Source organism: Spinacia oleracea, chromosome 1 (assembly GCF_020520425.1).
Source record: "Spinacia oleracea cultivar Varoflay chromosome 1, BTI_SOV_V1, whole genome shotgun sequence".
Lineage (NCBI taxonomy): Eukaryota > Viridiplantae > Streptophyta > Magnoliopsida > Caryophyllales > Amaranthaceae > Spinacia > Spinacia oleracea.
The window spans coordinates 46,615,566-46,632,278 of record NC_079487.1 but is presented as its reverse complement, the minus strand read 5'-3'; the positions used below and the strand labels follow the sequence as shown (position 1 = coordinate 46,632,278).

The window sequence follows — 16,713 nt, the reverse complement described above, 5'->3', positions numbered from 1 at the left end:
AGCTAAGGTTAAACTATCTTCATCAATTCATCATCAAGCTCTAAACATTACATTAACTCTTCAACAAGCTTGAACTAACCAAATTACTCCACAACAATAACCACAATAAATCAAACAACACTTCCACAAACAAGTATAGTCAAAGGAGCTCAAAATCTTACAAAATCATCTCAAAAAGTCTAGAGCTTAAATGGAACAAAGAATTAAACATGCATAGCTCATCTAAACAATTAAAGATTAACCACAATACAAACATGCATCAACAAACACCCAAGAATCAATTATTTCAGAAAAATCAAAAACAATATGAACATGGTGAAAATGGAACGAAATACAAGAATTAAGGGAAATAAATCATCACCACAAGAAAAGGAAGTGGTGTAGGATCGATTCCAAGTATCATCAAGAGCTCCAATTCACCACACACACAATTATGAACAATTTCACAAAAACCCTAGAAATTGGGGATTTTTCAAAAATCTGAAAATTTGGGGATTTTGGGGGTTGGGATGAATGAGATTGAGTGTATTTGATGAATAGGAAGTGAAATTTGTGAAGGGAAGTGGATGAATTTGATGAGGAGTAGTGGTAGCAAGTGAGAGAAGAGAGAGCAATGGAGAGGAGAGTATGAGAGGAAGTCGAAGAAATGAAGAACAAAATGGGGGGGCTCGCGATTTTTGAAATTAAAGACTTCAGAAACAGTTTCGCCAGGCTGTGCGATCGAACAGATTAAGCCGTTCGGTCGCACACACCTGTGCGATCGAACAGAAAGAGTCGTTCGGTCGCACAGACCTTGTGCGATCGAATATCTGAAACTGTGCGATCGCATACCAAAAACTGGCCATTCTGTCTCAAAAACCTGGTTTGTGGGATCGAACGACAGAGTACGTTCGGTCGCACAAAACATGATTTTGCAAATGTTTTACAAGCTTCCCCTTTAAATCGAAAGTTAAACTAATTAATGGAAATTAATGCACAAAATCTAACAAAAACTGAAACTAGGAGTTAGACAACCGGGTTGCCTCCCTGGTAGCGCTCGTTTAACGTCATTAGCTTGACGAATCCCCCCAAAGATAATGGGGGGACAAGAGAGGAAAAGAATACACGGGTTGCCTCCCGGTAGCGCTCCTTTAACGTCATTAGCTTGACGGATCCCCCCCCAAAAGTCAAGGGGGGTCAAACACAACAAACCTCGGGTCAACACTAGTCAACAAACCTTTCTTGGCCTCCTTGGGAACAAACCACTTACCTAAACCACCACTTAATGAGTGGGGACCAAACCAAGTCCTTTTAGGCATTGGATTGCCTTGCTTGGACTCCTTGCTCATACACTTCTTACCATTAGATGCCGGAGTGAGTGACTTTTCATCATCAAGATCCATCCCGAATGTGTCGGGAATGGTAATGACACCATCATAGGGATCTCCTTGCACAAAGGAACTCTCGTGCACATCCTTCTTCACCTTCCTATCAATCTCAAAATCACACTAAAAAACACAAGGATTGTTAGAAACAATGGCACAAGAATGATTGTGCTCAACACAAGCAAGAGTGTCAACTTTCATGCAACTTTTCATTTTAGAGAAACAATGTTCATCAATTGCAAGCTTGAAACTAGCCTTGGCGTCTCCCGCTTTCAAGGTGATTAGTCCTTCTTTCACATCGATAAAAGCACCCGTGGTGGCAAAAAATGGCCTCCCCAAGATAATGGGGGTATGGGCATCCTCATAAATGTCCAAGACGACGAAATCCACAAGGAAAGTAAGCTCGCCAACAACTAAGGGAACATCCTCAACCTTCCCAATAGGGTACTTGACCGAACGGTCGGCACGTTGCAAGGTGATGTTGGTTGGGACAAGATCACCAACTTCAAGCTTGGCAAACACCGAATAAGGTTGTATACTAACGCTAGCACCCAAATCACACAAGGTATTGCTTATTTCAAGCTCCTTAATAGCACAAGGGATAGAAAAACTTCCCGGGTCTTTTAGTTTGGGTGGCATTTTGTTAAGAATGATAGCACTACAATTTTCGGTGAGGTTCACCGTCTCCTTTACGTCGCAATTCCGCTTCCCATTCAAGATTTCCTTAAGAAATCTTGAGTAGGTAGGCATTTGTTTCAACGCATCCATAAAGGGGAGAGTGATATGAAATTTTCGAAGAACCTCAAGACATTTTGAGAATTGCACATCTAACTTGTGTCTATTAACTCTTTGGGGATAGGGGGGAGGAGGAGTTGGGAGAGGAGGAAGAGGAGTCTCCTTCGACTTATCACCAACACTCATGTCGTTGACATGAGACTTCTCTTCCGCATCATCACGGTACGAGGACTCATTTCCCATAGAACTCTCACCCCTAGAGCTAGGAGCTTCAACATACGTAGCACTATCATCTAAGGTCTTCCCACTCCTTGTCAAAATGGCATACAATTGCTTAGGAGGTTGACCTTGGGGTGGGAGACTTGTATGCACTTGTTTCTCTTTGATAGTGCTAGCTAGTTGAGCAAGTTGGGTCTCAATCATCTTCAAGTGAGCGTTGGATTGCTTGAATCCATCCTCAAACTTGACATTCTTCTTGGCTTGCGCCCCCACAAACGACTCCATGAGAGCCTAAAGATTAGACTTAAGAGGCGGGAGTGGTGGAGGTGCAACGCCATAACCACTAAGGTTTGATTGATATTGGTTGCCAAAGGTCCTCGGCCCATTCAATCCGAGAGGTGGCAATTGAGATGCACCATAAGGACCTCCCGAGTTCAAAGGATAACCCCCACTTGAGGCACCCCTAAATTGCCCATAAGAGTAGTTATAACCCCCTTCACCTTGATGGTTGGGATTATAATTCCCTTGGTTGTATTGGCCTTGATTGCCAAAACCTTGAGATTGACCATAGGGCGCTTGGCTTTGATAGCCTTGTGCTCTATAGCCACCTCGATTTTGGCTATCACACCCACTTCCTTGGCCATAGCCTTGCCATAGGGGAATGAAAACTAATGACGTACTCGCCACCTCTCGGATAGAGCACGCGAAGCACCCTAGCCTATAGAAAAGCTTTCGTATAGTCCTAAGCTAGGATAGCTAGCATATAATAGGTGATATCATTCACTTGCATGAACTAGGCTCACAATGTCTTGCCAAACCTAAATCATACATTCCAATCTAACTCAATCAACTAGCATTTGCAACTACTACTCAATTGATCATGGAAAATCCTATCACTAAATCAATTTAATCACATCAATCATTAATCAATTAAATCATCAAATTCCCCTAATTAGGCCCCTAGATTCTCCCCTTTCCCTAACGTAAATCTACTCACTAGCCATTCTAGAAATCAAGAAATCCATTAATTCTACACTAGCAAGCATGAAATTGAAGGATTAAGAAGAGAGAATCAAATACTAGAACAAGCAATTGAACAATCAAAAAGAGAATTAAAGATCAAAGTGGCTAAAGTAAAATCAAGAAGAATTCAAGAATTGAAGGAATTATAGAACAATCAACAATCAAAACAAAATCAAGAATTAAGAAATTGAATTGAATTGCACAAAATTAGAAGAAGAGTTTAGAGAATTAGAAATTGATGCTTCAATGGAGGAGAGTTTCTCTCTCTAGAAATGCTGAAAAACTAACTTTGAGAATCTAATATTATCAACTAAAATTCTACACTTAACAAAATATTCGGAAAATCTATTTATAAGTTTCCCCAAATAGAAGCCAAAATTCGAATAAGAGCAGCCCGCGCAACCATTCGGTCGCACAGACCTTTTGTGCGACCAAACATAAATGAGTCATTCGAGCAAATACTGAGTCCTGTGCGAGCGAAGGCAGCGAAGAACATTTCTTTCGTCATGTGCGACCGAACGAAGAACCCTGTTCGGTCGAATGGGGTTTCTTTGGCTCATAATTCCTCTGCAGCACAATTCGCTCGAACGAAAAGCCTTGTGTGGGCGCACAACTCTTGTGCGGTCGAGTAGAGAGTCTTGTGCGGTCGCATCCCAAATTAGGGACATCCTGATTCCAAAAGTCAATCTTGTGCGACCGAAAAACAGAGCACGTTCCGTCGCACAAAACCTGTGCTGTCGAATAGAAGGCTCTGCGATCGCATCCCAAATTAAAGACCTTCTGATTCCAAAAATCAATCCTGTGCGACCGAACAACAGAGCACGTTCGATCGCACAGAACTGGATATTCCTTGTACTCATTTGCACTCCTCTGTTCGGGCGCACAAACCATCACTCGATCGCACAAGCCCTGTTTTGGCTTGATTATACTTGTTTTCCATCACTTTTCATCATAATCACCTATAAAGCACAAGATGGAACGAAACTTATAAAATTCACACAAAAAGCTATTAAAAACTATAAAAAAGTATAAAAACTAACATAAAATCCTAAGCTAAGAGCGACATAAATGTCGCTCATCAAACTCCTCCAAGCTAAGCGTTTGCTAGTCTCTAGCAAACTAAACTCAACTAGGAAAGAATGAGCTACTATTAGAATCCTAAAAACTAACAAACACAAAAAACAAAAAATCTAATCAAGGCAAGACTAAGAATGAAAAGCACAAACCAAGAAAAGAAAGAAAGAAAAGAAGAAGAAAAGAAAAGAGAAGACTTGAAAATTGAGGTTTTGGATTAGAAAATCCGGCATTATAACGCCGTTGGATTTGAACTTTGACTTGGAAGCTTGAGGTTTTGAAGTAGGAAATCCGGCATCATGGTGCCGTTGGATTGCATTTTGAATTTGAAAATGGGAATTTTGGACTCGAAAATCCGGCATTATGACGCCGTTGGTTTGAACTTTGAACTTTGAATTTGAAACTTGGAATTTGGACTCGAAAATCCAGCATTATGACGCCGTTGGATTGAATTTTGAATTTGGGATTTGGACTCGAAAATCCGGCATTATGACGCCGTTGGATTGAATTTTGAATTTGGCATTTGTGCGTGAGGCGAGTTTAAGGGTTTTGAATCAAACGGAGTGACACTCCTAAAGACCCTAAAAATCGGCGATTTATATGCATGAGGTTTGAATGATGCTCCTAGGGGTTTGGTTTCCTAGTTGGAGGCTAATTGGTTTTGGCAAGCTAGAACTCGAGGTTAGCCATTCACGCGTGCAAAGACGCCCACACAATGCACAAGTAGCACGTTGTCACACTAATCATGAATATGAATGCGACATGCAAAGTTCTCAACCTAAGGTCGGTCTAAGTTTTGTATGATGCAAGTGGTCGGCTTTGGGTGTCAAAAGGTACTTGGCTAAGAGACGGATCCGGCGACAAGCTTTCACATTCCGCCTAAGGGAACTGTGTGTCGGCAGACAGCCTCAATACTTGACATCGGGAATGTCAAGAAAATGCCAAGTTTCGGTAGGCGCGGAAATGGTCACACACTTTGGTCGGGAACCGTATGGAGAGTCACCATTCTGTTGCCCCCGGGGCTAGCCCGAATGTAGAACACATCCGTTTGGGCAAGGGTAGAAATTCATTTTGCACAATATGGTTTTTGAAAAATGCATGAAATGCCTAGAAATTGAAATTGAAATCGTACTTGAATTTGTATTTGTAAAGCTCGTTTTTCGGCACTCGTTCACGAGGCTTGGGAGCGTCCTTCCAGATGCAAAAATAGACTAACTCCCAACACGAAAAGTTGAGAAAAAGTGGGCGACAAGCCACTGTGAGCCACTGTCTTGGATGCAGGCAGTGGCGTTGGGCGCAGGGGCTGCGCCTGGCGCCAATGCTGGCATCCAGTACTTCGGCAGATCAGTGGCCAGTTTAGGGGTGTTAATGAGCCGAGCCTGCTCGTGAACTACTCGATGCTCGGCTCGCTAAAGCTCGGTCAAAGCTCGGCTCTGGCGGGCTCGATTCGAGCTTGGGTTCGGCTCGAGATCTTAACAAGCCAAGCCTGAGCTACCCTAAGCTCGACTCGAAAGCTCGTGAGCAAGCTCGAGTATTTTAAGAATAATACTGTAATTTTTACTACTTGAGACTATCCCACATCGGTTGATTGCGAAAGAATGAAAGAGTGAGATGCATATAAATTAACTCATACGGATTGGCAATAATCATTCTTTATAAGGGCCATTTGGATTATTCCTTGCAATGGGCTTAACTGATTACCTACTTTTAAGGATATGTAAAACAAAAAAAATCTTATTCATATCATTTTTCTCCACATAGTCATATCATTTTCAGCGTTTCTTGCTACAGTGGCTGATTGTTCCTTCCATCTCACTTAAGCCTTGTTCTGCCAGCCTCGCCAAACATTTACTTGAAGATGTATCTTTATTTCTCTAAGTTTCTAGCTTCAAGAATAATAAAAATGGTGAAATCCATGCCCAAAAAGTGAATAAACCCCACCTTATTTCTTCTTATCATCAATTTTATATAAAAATGCAGAATCGTATCTAATGAACACACCAGTATCTAAGCATTGCGATTGATGTCCGAAGTGGGAAGATTGGAGAGAATTGTATTTGTTAATTCCCAACAGTTGAGAGTTGAGACTTACTCCCACGTCGGAGTATATTTTTTGAGGAAGTTTCATTCTCCCACATCGGAAAATACAAATAAGTAGCCAACTAGAACCACTTATAAAAATAAATGCCTAGTAGGGAGTTTGGGTTGGCACCGAATAATACCATTTTTGGGCCTTGTATCTAATTTGGCCTTGAAACTTATTTTGAATTGGGCTAAATTAGTTCCCAGGCTTGTCAAACTTCGAGTACGAGCGGAATCGAGCCTGGTTTCGAGCCCGAGCACGAGCCAAACCGAGTTTAATTTCGACCCCGAGCTCGAGCTCAGTTTTCAAGGCTCGTCGAGCTTCGAGCTCGAGCCGAGCCTAAGGTTACAGGTTTCGAGCTCGAGCCGAGCTTGCTTAAGTTCGGTATCGGCTCGGTTCGTTAACACCCCTAGGCCAGTTGCTCGAAATCTGCTCGCATTTTCGAAATTGAAACTAGAAAACTCCCCAGTGGAGTCGCCAGAATTGTAGGGGTTTTTATTTTGATTTTTCCCGTTTCCTACAAGGGGGGTTTGAGCCGGTTCGTTTAGAGAACCGTTTGAAATTTTTGCACCTCGAAGGAGTCGCCACCAAACTTTATTTAAGGTCTTGTTTGGAATGACCGCAAATGACTCTATTTTCGGATAAGGCCTTGAATCCTTGAAACGGATGGGTGAGATCTGGGCTCGGGAACGAAAATGCTTATTCGGCGAGCTTTAGAAATATTCAAGTATGTTGGCACAACATTAGTTCGAAAATAAACCCTAGATTAGACTATGTGGGTTTTGATTTTAGAGCAAAATAGAATTTCTAATTGTACGGTGGTCACTTTGCTTTAAAGATTGATTTAAGGAACGTAAGGGCGGTTTGTCCAAAAATATCTTTGTTAAGCGTGATGTAACCTTTGTATTTTGTTTTATTTAGCATGTTGGTGATGAAAGCGATAAAACACATAAAGCAACATCACAATACTAAATAAAGTGCGGAATTAGTAAATACAAGACCCCCTAGAAAAGGACTAGGGAGTAGGTCCACAATGCCTAGAAATGGACTAGGCAAGTAAATATGCGGAATTGAAAGTGTGGAATTGAAAGTGCGGAATTGAAATTGCGGTATTGAAATTGCGGTATTGAAAGTGCGATATTGAAAGTGCGATATTAAAAGTGCGATATTAAAAGTGCGATATTGAAAGTGCGGTATTGAAAGGTGCGATATTGAAATTTGTACTTGGGCACATGAGATTCGAACGCCAAGCGACTCCATAAATATAAGTGCGCCCGACACGAATTCAAAGCCGACAATCTCAACTTGGGAGAGGTTGCTCAACCCAAATATCCTAGATTTTGCATATTAAACTTGAAATTGAAAGCTTGAATATTGAAATGATTGAACTTGAAATGATTGAAATGTTTGAACTGGAAATGATTGAAATTTGAACTTGAAATGATCCTAGTTTAGGGAAATAACTATGAATAACCCTACACATGGCAAAATCTTTGAAAATGGAAAACTTGTACTTGTATATTGAAAATGGAGTTTTGAATCTCAAAGACTAGACCTTTAAATGTTAAAAGGTGTTTATCTTTGATTACCCCATGTTTGATGGTGATTCTAGGCCAAGTGATGATTGTAAACAACTTGGACATCCTTGAATCTTTGAAAATTGTATTTTGTATTTTGAAAAAGCTTGTATTTTTGAAAAACATGTGTGATTGTTGCAAGTGGTGTTTTTTATTGATTAAAAACACCAACTTGCTAATCACTTAGAAATCAAAGCAACATAATAGATTAGAATGGGATTCGGATTTACCTAGTTAGATCTAGGCAAGAGCTCCCAATTGCTTTGGAATTTTAGGAATTTTGTATGTGTTTTTGAGGAGTTTTGAATTGTATTTTGAGACGTAATGTCGAAATTACGACGTTGTATTGTTGTGCCTCCCTTTTTTCAATGGAAATGAGGGGTATTTATAGGAGGAAATAGTGCAAAACGCCAGCACAAGCCAGCGCCTTGCGCCAGGCCAGCGCTGTGCGCTGCTGAGGTGGCTTGAATGCCACCAAAGCAAGGACGGGGAATTGTCCTTGTTTGTCTTGTAGCGTTGTACCTGTTGTACGATTTGTACTAGGTTTGGCGTTTTGTATTTTCTTGGAGGTTAAGGCATCGTTTAGTGTAGACACCTACTTTTGTCCCCATTCCCGAAAGGGAAAGGCTCGATGATGAAAACATAAATCTCTACTTGACAACGCATCTCCTGCTATTTATAGAAACCTGCTATTTATGGAAACCTGCTAAAAATAGTAACTTCCGTAAAGGGTAGCTTCTAAAAGTGGCAAGTCATAAAAGATAGAAACCTGTCAGAATTAGGTGTTGCACTCCAACATAAATCCTAAATGAGATAGAAAACTGCAAGAATCCTATTCCTAATATGATTCGGAAATAAGAGTTACGTATTAATTAAAATCCTAACGAACCTAGAGTTCGTAACGGGCCCAGACGCATTCCGTCATGAAATTGATACGCACTAAAAGACTCGATTAAGTCTCAAACACTACGGATTTCAGGAATCCGAATCTGACTAAGAAAACAGCCCAGACCCTATTTTCAACGCCTGGCTCTGGGCGCCAAAATCTTCGGCGCCCAGGCCTGGGCGCTGAAAGTACCTGGGTACGTGTTTTTTCCTAATTCTTTGTGGATTAGAGCTCTGCAATTCTATCTTTCCACAAACTCTTCCCTATAAATACAGCCCCAAATTCGACGTGAAATAACAACACACAATTCATATTCTAAGTATTGACTCCAACCCCTAGCCTAAGCCTTACGCTGCGAAATTGTTCACGCGTTCTGTCGCAATCGATCCATAAATCGAACAGAACGTATCCTGTCCCATAATTTGAGATTCGTTAAATAAAAAGGAGAAATAGCAAAGTCAAAGTGGTTAGTTTTCTGAGAACCGTGACGCACCTCTCAAGGGTGCGTCGTAATGTGTCCCTTTTCTATGATTTAATTGCTTTCCTCGCCCTTTTTATGAACTGTTAAACTAACTAAATCTGATTGTTCTACCACGCCTAACAGATATAATATTTTTGGGAAATTGGATTATCATGCTAGGTCCCTTAATGCTATTTAAATCAGATAATCGCGATCGATCTAGTATTATATGTTGCATATTGCTAAAATCAACTCAGATTAGTTTAATAGTTAACGCATGTCCCTTCAATTATTTATGCTTACCTAGTAAGGATATCCTGCCTCTGGAGTTATCGAAGAGCGAGTACTCCTCTCGGTAGTTACAGTCCCTCGAAAACTCAATCTCTACCTGCGGGTGTACGTTGAGCGATCCCCACCACCAGGGATCACAAGGGAACCTACGGCTGTCGTGGTCAAACATAATTGCACTCCTTTTATGTCACGATAACCGAGTTTTGTGAGTTTTTCTCATTGCCGTTAAAAACTGAATGGCGACTCCTATATTACTAGTCAATTGGGTGTAATCTCACAGGAATGAAATTACACTTGATTGAATAAAAAGAATCATCACACCCACGAGGGACGAGGTCACGCATTAGCCTCGTGCTTTTTCGACCCCCTCACAGTGGCGAATCCACTGGGGATAGTGAAGGAAATACTCGTGCTTGTAGGTAATCAAAATAGCCGAAGGGTGAAACGATCCTACCCCGCGTTTGTTTCCCCATCAAGTTGGGACGACCTGAAAATCAGCATATTAATGTGAACGAACAGAACCGCATAACGAATCTCGGCTCCCTCGGGAGTTGGGACTAAGGATACCTTTTTTTCGCCAATAGGGGGGTGCATACGACGCGCATGTTTCCCACTCGGTACTTGTGCAGGTAGTACACCTATCCCGAACCCAATCGCTCGCTCATTAGGTCCCTCTCGCCTGCATGCCCCCTTGGCTTGCACTTGCGGGTTGGCCTCTTGGGCGAAATTCGACTGTTGAAGACACTACCTCGACCGGGGCATGTGTTGGATCTACGATAGAAGCGGTACCAAGCGACGCTCGGGATGGCCTGTAACGAATCCCACAAACGCTGCACAACGCGTAAAGGACGTTATTAGGCAAGCACGCAAAATCGAAGTCGCATAAACAAAAGTAGATGCAAACAGAAAACGAGAACCAGCCAGGGACGCATTTTCAACGCCCTTGGCTGGGTGCCAGAATTTCTCACGCCCCGCGCTAGGCGCTGAAGTTACTGCTTGGCCTTCTGGTCAGGTGCAGCAGCCTCGGTGCCCGCGCAAAAGGAAAATACGTAGCACAAAAAAAACCGTTCGTAAAAAGAATTGCTACGAGAGCGTGAGAAAAGCACTCGATTCTAAAAGAGACTCATAAAAAAAAATCAATAACTCTTTACGTCGTTGTTAGGCCTCCTACGACGACAATGCACATCACTAAAAATCGAACACGCAAATAATTATGAATGTCACACGGGCAAGTGTTTCGAAAATTCAAAGAATGACCAAAAAAAAAACCAAAAAGTGTACCAGTAAAAGAAAGAGCAAAAAACCAATAGAGAGAGTCGGAGTCTAGACCAAGTAATGCTTGAAACTTTGGGAACCTAAAATTTAGCTTATCTTATGCCTAGGACTGGTCCTGCCACTTGGTGCCGATCAGGGAATCAACGGTTAGTGCGTCTCGAAGATACATCGCCAACATCAGGTTTAGTGACTCCAAGCTCCGTCCGTCATCCCTCATTTCAAGGATTTCCGCTTCCCCAACCTCGATTCGCACCTTCAAACATGTCCATCGAAGATTTGCGAGACCAGATAGTCCAAATGACCCAACTTATGGGCCAATTGAAAATGGAAAATGAACCTTTAGCGGCTGCACAAGCCAAAAATGACCTCGATAACGAGAAGAGGATTGAAAAAATGGTCCTACAGCAAACCATGGGGAGCAAATACTTCTCCCTCGATCCTGAACCTTTTCCTGGCAAACTACCAGAAAAGTTCAGTTCATCTGACTTACCAAAGTTCAAGGCCACGGACAATCCCCGTGATCATCTACTGAGCTTTGTGAATGCCATGAACTTGAAAGGCGTGGACAAGTCCATGTATTTACCTGCCTTTCCTTTGTCCTTGGAACCTGTGCCGCTCAAATGGTACTATCACGAGGACCCAAGACTCTTCCCCACTTGGGAAGACTTTGTCAATGTCTTCATCACGCAATACTCGTCGAACATGGATTTCCAAGTCACCATGCGCGAGCTGGAAGTTCTCTTACAAAAGAAAAATGAGGTTTTCACAACCTACTTTGCTAGATGGAGGGATCAGGCGGCCCAGCTAATCAATAGGCCTCCTGAAACAGAATTGGTCCATAAATTCATTGACAACCTGGACCCGGCCTTTATACAACACCTTAGGTACCTGGGACTTGACACTTTCAAAAGAGTTTATGATGTGGGAATAAAAATCGAGGATGATCTCGCAAAAACAATACAAAGTAAACCCGCATACAAAAGCAACACCTACAACAGGGGCAACACGTCCCAAGCCCAAGAAGTCCATGCCGTAGAGGAGACTCCCGCCCGAAGAACCCTTGGAAGGTGGGTCCAAGACCGAAAGTTTGCCCCACTCGGGTCAACTTTGGTACAAGCCTTTGAAAGACTAACCAATCAAGGAAAGTTGAGACCTATAGGCCCCACCCGTGACCCTCCTGTCAAGGGCAAATATTGGGTCGAAGGTACTTACTGTAAATTCCATCAAGGAAATGGGCATGACACTGAAAACTGTTGGAATCTAAAACATACGATCCAGGACATGATAGAGGATGAAGTGATACCTCTCCCTAACGTTGGAAAACCCAACAACAACAAGAGCCCACTCGGCTCTTGTCACATCTCTCTCGACCAACCAGAGAACTTCGACCCCATGGTGTACATCACGCCTCAAGGTGCACCACTCGCTGTGGTCCCTATGGATCGAATCGAGAGAGAAGTGTGCGGTGTGTGGGATGATGATGCTGAAGATATTTACCTATCTCAAGTGTCGGGCCAGGACCTCTTCACTGAAACTTGGCCCGGGTATGCTCTCATTGACACCACCCCTCAGGAGCCCGAGGTCGACAACCTCACCCGATCCGGAAGAATATACCAACCGGATATTCACCCACCTCCTATGGACGACATCCCAGTTAGGCAAACTCCTGAGAATGGACGGCACGCCACCGTCGCAGAAGTCATTGAAAATCCTCTATTGAAACAACTAAAAAGAACCAAGGCCGAGATTACCATCTGGGATCTCATGTGTACTTCAAAGGAACATCGCGAAAAGCTTATTCGCTCACTCGACCTCATCTCAGTACCTACTGATATCACACCTGACTCATTGGTTAGCCATGTCACGAGAGATGCCGGAGAAAAGGCCATAGTTTTCACTGACAAAGACTTGCCCAAAGAGGGGGGTGCTCACAATAAAGCCCTTTACCTCGTGGTTGGATGCAAAGGACAAAACATCCCCCTAGCGCTTGTAGATAATGGTTTGGCGGTTAATGTCTGCCCATTGCGAACCGCCCATTGCTTGGGGCTAGGAAACGATGACTTCCAAACCTCCACGCAAGGGGTACGAGCTTATGATAACTCCCGAAGGCCTGTATTGGGGAAAATCAACCTTACCATACAAATCGGGCCTGTGGCACGCACCACGGAGTTTCAAATAATCGACATCAAGCACACTTTCAACCTCCTCCTGGGGCGACCTTGGCTCCATGACTTAGGAGGTGTGGCTTCTACCTTGCACCAAATGGTTAAACTTAACCATAACGGGGTAATACTAGAAATCCGCGCCCCTCCTCTCGACGTTAGTTGTACTATGGTTGGAACGGCCGAAACTGCGGACGACCTTTACGGTTTTCAAATGGAAGAAACAATCCAGTTCATCGAAGATTATGATCCAGCATTCCTAGACCCGCACGCATCCCGAGTCATCCCTAGAATGCTGTTAGCTCAAGGTTATTTCCCTGGAACCCCATTGGGCATAAGGAAGAAGGAATGCACATTCCATCCTTTACCCAACAAATCTACACCCTTTGGCCTAGGCTATGAACAAACGGAGGAAGATATTGCTGACCGCCTGTCTGGGCTACGCCTTAACAAAGCCAAACAAACCACCCTCCTTCCACCGTATCAAAGAACCCTTAACGGGATGTTCGTTCGGGAAGGAGAAGAACACCCATGCTGCGATTTCCCTGAACCCTTCGTTCAGGATGGCTTGCTAAAACCCGGATTTGAAATTTTCCATGACTGCCACACCTTGGATGAGGCACCCCACCTCACCAAGACTAAAACAGCTGAAATATTGGACAACCAAGCTCTATGGACATTGTTTAACGAATCGAGGCCTATGGAGGACGAGACTGTGATGACAACCCTAGCTTTACAAGATGAAGGTTTCGATCCAACCCGGTTAATCTCTCCTGCATCAACACTAGAAGAGATCGAGAACGGATGGGTGAAGACATATCAGTGGGCCAATGCAAAAGGAATAGAATTCAAGATAAGTACCGGTGAAGGACCGAAGTTTTATGAGACTAAACCCCAGGCTTGAGCCACATAGAGCACCATTAGTAAAAAGCGCCTAGTAGTTCTTTAGATTGGTAGAAAAAATAATAGAGACTTTAGATGGTCCTAAGACCCCTTAGAATATAGGTCAGTTTTATTTCAGTGTGTTTTCCTTACTTTCCAAATCAATAAAGGCGTAATATTTCTCCTAAAAAGTTTATTCTAACACTAAATAAGCACCAAATGTACTTGCAAAATACAAAAATAAAAGAGGCGTCCTACTCTAGGCCCAACAAACAAGGCCCACTCGGCCTTGAAATAGTGCCATGGGGACTAATTCCCGAAACCCACAAAAATAAACCGCACCATCCCATTCATATCCCCAAAACATAAAAGTCAACCAGTGTAACCATAAAAATCAACCCATACAACCCAAAGAAGTCAAAGGAAATCAAAATCCAAAACGAAATCAAATGTTGCTTAAAAGGGGAATTAATAAAATATAACCCCCACCAGTCCTTCAAAAACGACACGCACCTCAACCCACCTCAAAAGCCTACACAAAGATCTTCATAACTTCCGCACCCTAACTCCATTTTCAAAACTGTTTCGAGTCACGAATAGAAAAAAATAATCCGGACAAAAATGCATTTCACGTTAACAGTCAAAAAAGCCTCCAAATTGACTTTAAATACGAGCAAAAAAATAAAGGTACAAAAAAGAAATAAATGCAAGAACATGTGAAGCAAAGCGTCAAAAACGACCGCCAGAAATCATTTTCAGCGCCCAGGGCTGGGCGCCGAAATTTCTGACGCCCCAGCCTGGGCGTTGAAACTCTCTGCCTGCCAAAAATATTCTTTTCAGAAGTGCTCGTCATTTTATCTGCACACAACGGAAAAATAACGAACACTTGGGGGGTACAGTACGTATCCAAATAGGCTTACCAAGAATATAGCCATACAAATTAGTCGAATTTCATATTTTACGCGACTTATGGCAAAAAAACGGCAGATGAAAATAATGATAATACTTCACTCATTTGACCGATTAAGTAATATGCTTCCACCTCAGGGCATATCTACCGATATCCGGCATACTAGAACTTATTCTAAAGCTAGAACTACGCGCGACCTGATTCTGACAAGATACGTAGGCAATCCTTACCAAGGATTCGGTCCAATAAAAAAACACATATTCCTTGTGCAAAGTGTTAGACACATAAAAACATAAAAAGAGGAAGAAACAAAAAATAAAAAAACAAAGTGCTAAGAATAAAAACAAACACAACTGAAATAAATAGAGGGCACCTACACCCTAGCAAGAACTACACTAATCTAGTTCTTCCGGATCATCAAATAAAGTCTTGTAGAGGGCAATGTTCGTAGGATCCACCCCCACAGTCTTCTTTGCTGCCCCAATATCAATCTCCATAAGAACCGGCTCCTGGACACTAACTTCCAAAGATGCCAAGGCTTCAGAAACATTCTCAGTTATAGACCGCTCTGCCTCAAGGGCACAGACAATGGTGGGAGATGGATTATTATCATCAACTAGACTAGCCACTGTTTCTACAGGTGGCTGAGCCTTCCTAACCCATACATTGTTCCGGCGACGAACTCTACGAGAGCTTGCATTTCTTTTAACAATAGCAGGCCCCTTCATGTTAGGCATCTTTTTAGGCCTGAAACTGGAACGGGGAGGAACTTCCTTTCGCTTTCGATCAGGACGAGCTTTCACAGTCTTAATACTATAGGTACGAGGTTTGGCAGAATCAGGACCCTCATACTTAACAAGAATACGAGGTATCAAAAGCTCATCCGGCTCCCCATTACGAGCCTCGGTCCTCACATCTTTATCATCGGAGCTCATCCACAACTTGTAGTTTTCAGAAAGACCCACAAAGCCATTTGTAGCTACGGCCCAACGCGGGAGACCATCATAATACTTAGCCCACGCTAGAACCCGTGTTTGTGAAAAGGCCGCTACCTTAGGTGGTACCGTATCAGAAAAGGGGATAGTCTGCCTTAAACCATATTGACGCATGACTCGGTAAGGGAAAATATAAATGGGACGAGATAGCCCCAACAAGGAAACATAAACCCTCCGTCATAGTAGTCAAACCCCACCACGGTACCACCCACTTAACAGAACAGATGCCATAAGTAAAAAAGGAGGTCCATTCGGCCTCGTCCTTGCCTTGGTGCAAGTATTTTCGGTTACCCAAGGCTATAGGGCGATAATGTTTAGGATCGGCAGGAGCTTCCAAAAGTCTATGCCGTTCCACGAGCCAAATCTGCAAAAAACGGGCACGATCAAAAAAAATAATAATAAAAGAAAACGGTTCCTGGGGCGCAGTTTCAACGCCCAGGACCAGGCGCCGAAAATTCCAGCGCCCAACCCTGGGCGCTGAAACTCATTGTGTACGCAAAAGAAAAATAAAAAAAATTAAAACGTGTATACGTGCGCAAGGAAAAATCGATTACCTGCAGTAATAGGGGGCTCCCCTTAAAATATTCAGATTTTGCATTCTTCTTCAGCTCATCCGCACTCAACAAAGTCTCGGCAACAACCAACGGCATAATAGAATAGCAACTTTCCATCTGGCTAATCAAGGGGATCAACCTTATGTCACCGAACGCACCATTGTCATTCGACAGCAAATAGTGATTCAACAAGCAAAATACAAGGGCTCGAATATTCAATTTC

At 42.8% G+C, this 16,713-nt stretch overlaps 1 protein-coding gene across 1 annotated transcript; it reads right to left on the bottom strand.

Moving 5' to 3' along the window:
- Positions 1-1,166: 1,166 nt before the first annotated feature.
- Positions 1,167-2,522, bottom strand: LOC130464135 (uncharacterized). Its single transcript, XM_056833554.1, has 2 exons — positions 1,542-2,522; positions 1,167-1,487 (listed from the first exon to the last, which is right to left on the bottom strand). The coding sequence occupies exons 1-2, from the start codon at positions 2,520-2,522 to the stop codon at positions 1,167-1,169; spliced, it is 1,302 nt and encodes a 433-aa protein (XP_056689532.1).
- Positions 2,523-16,713: the final 14,191 nt, after the last annotated feature.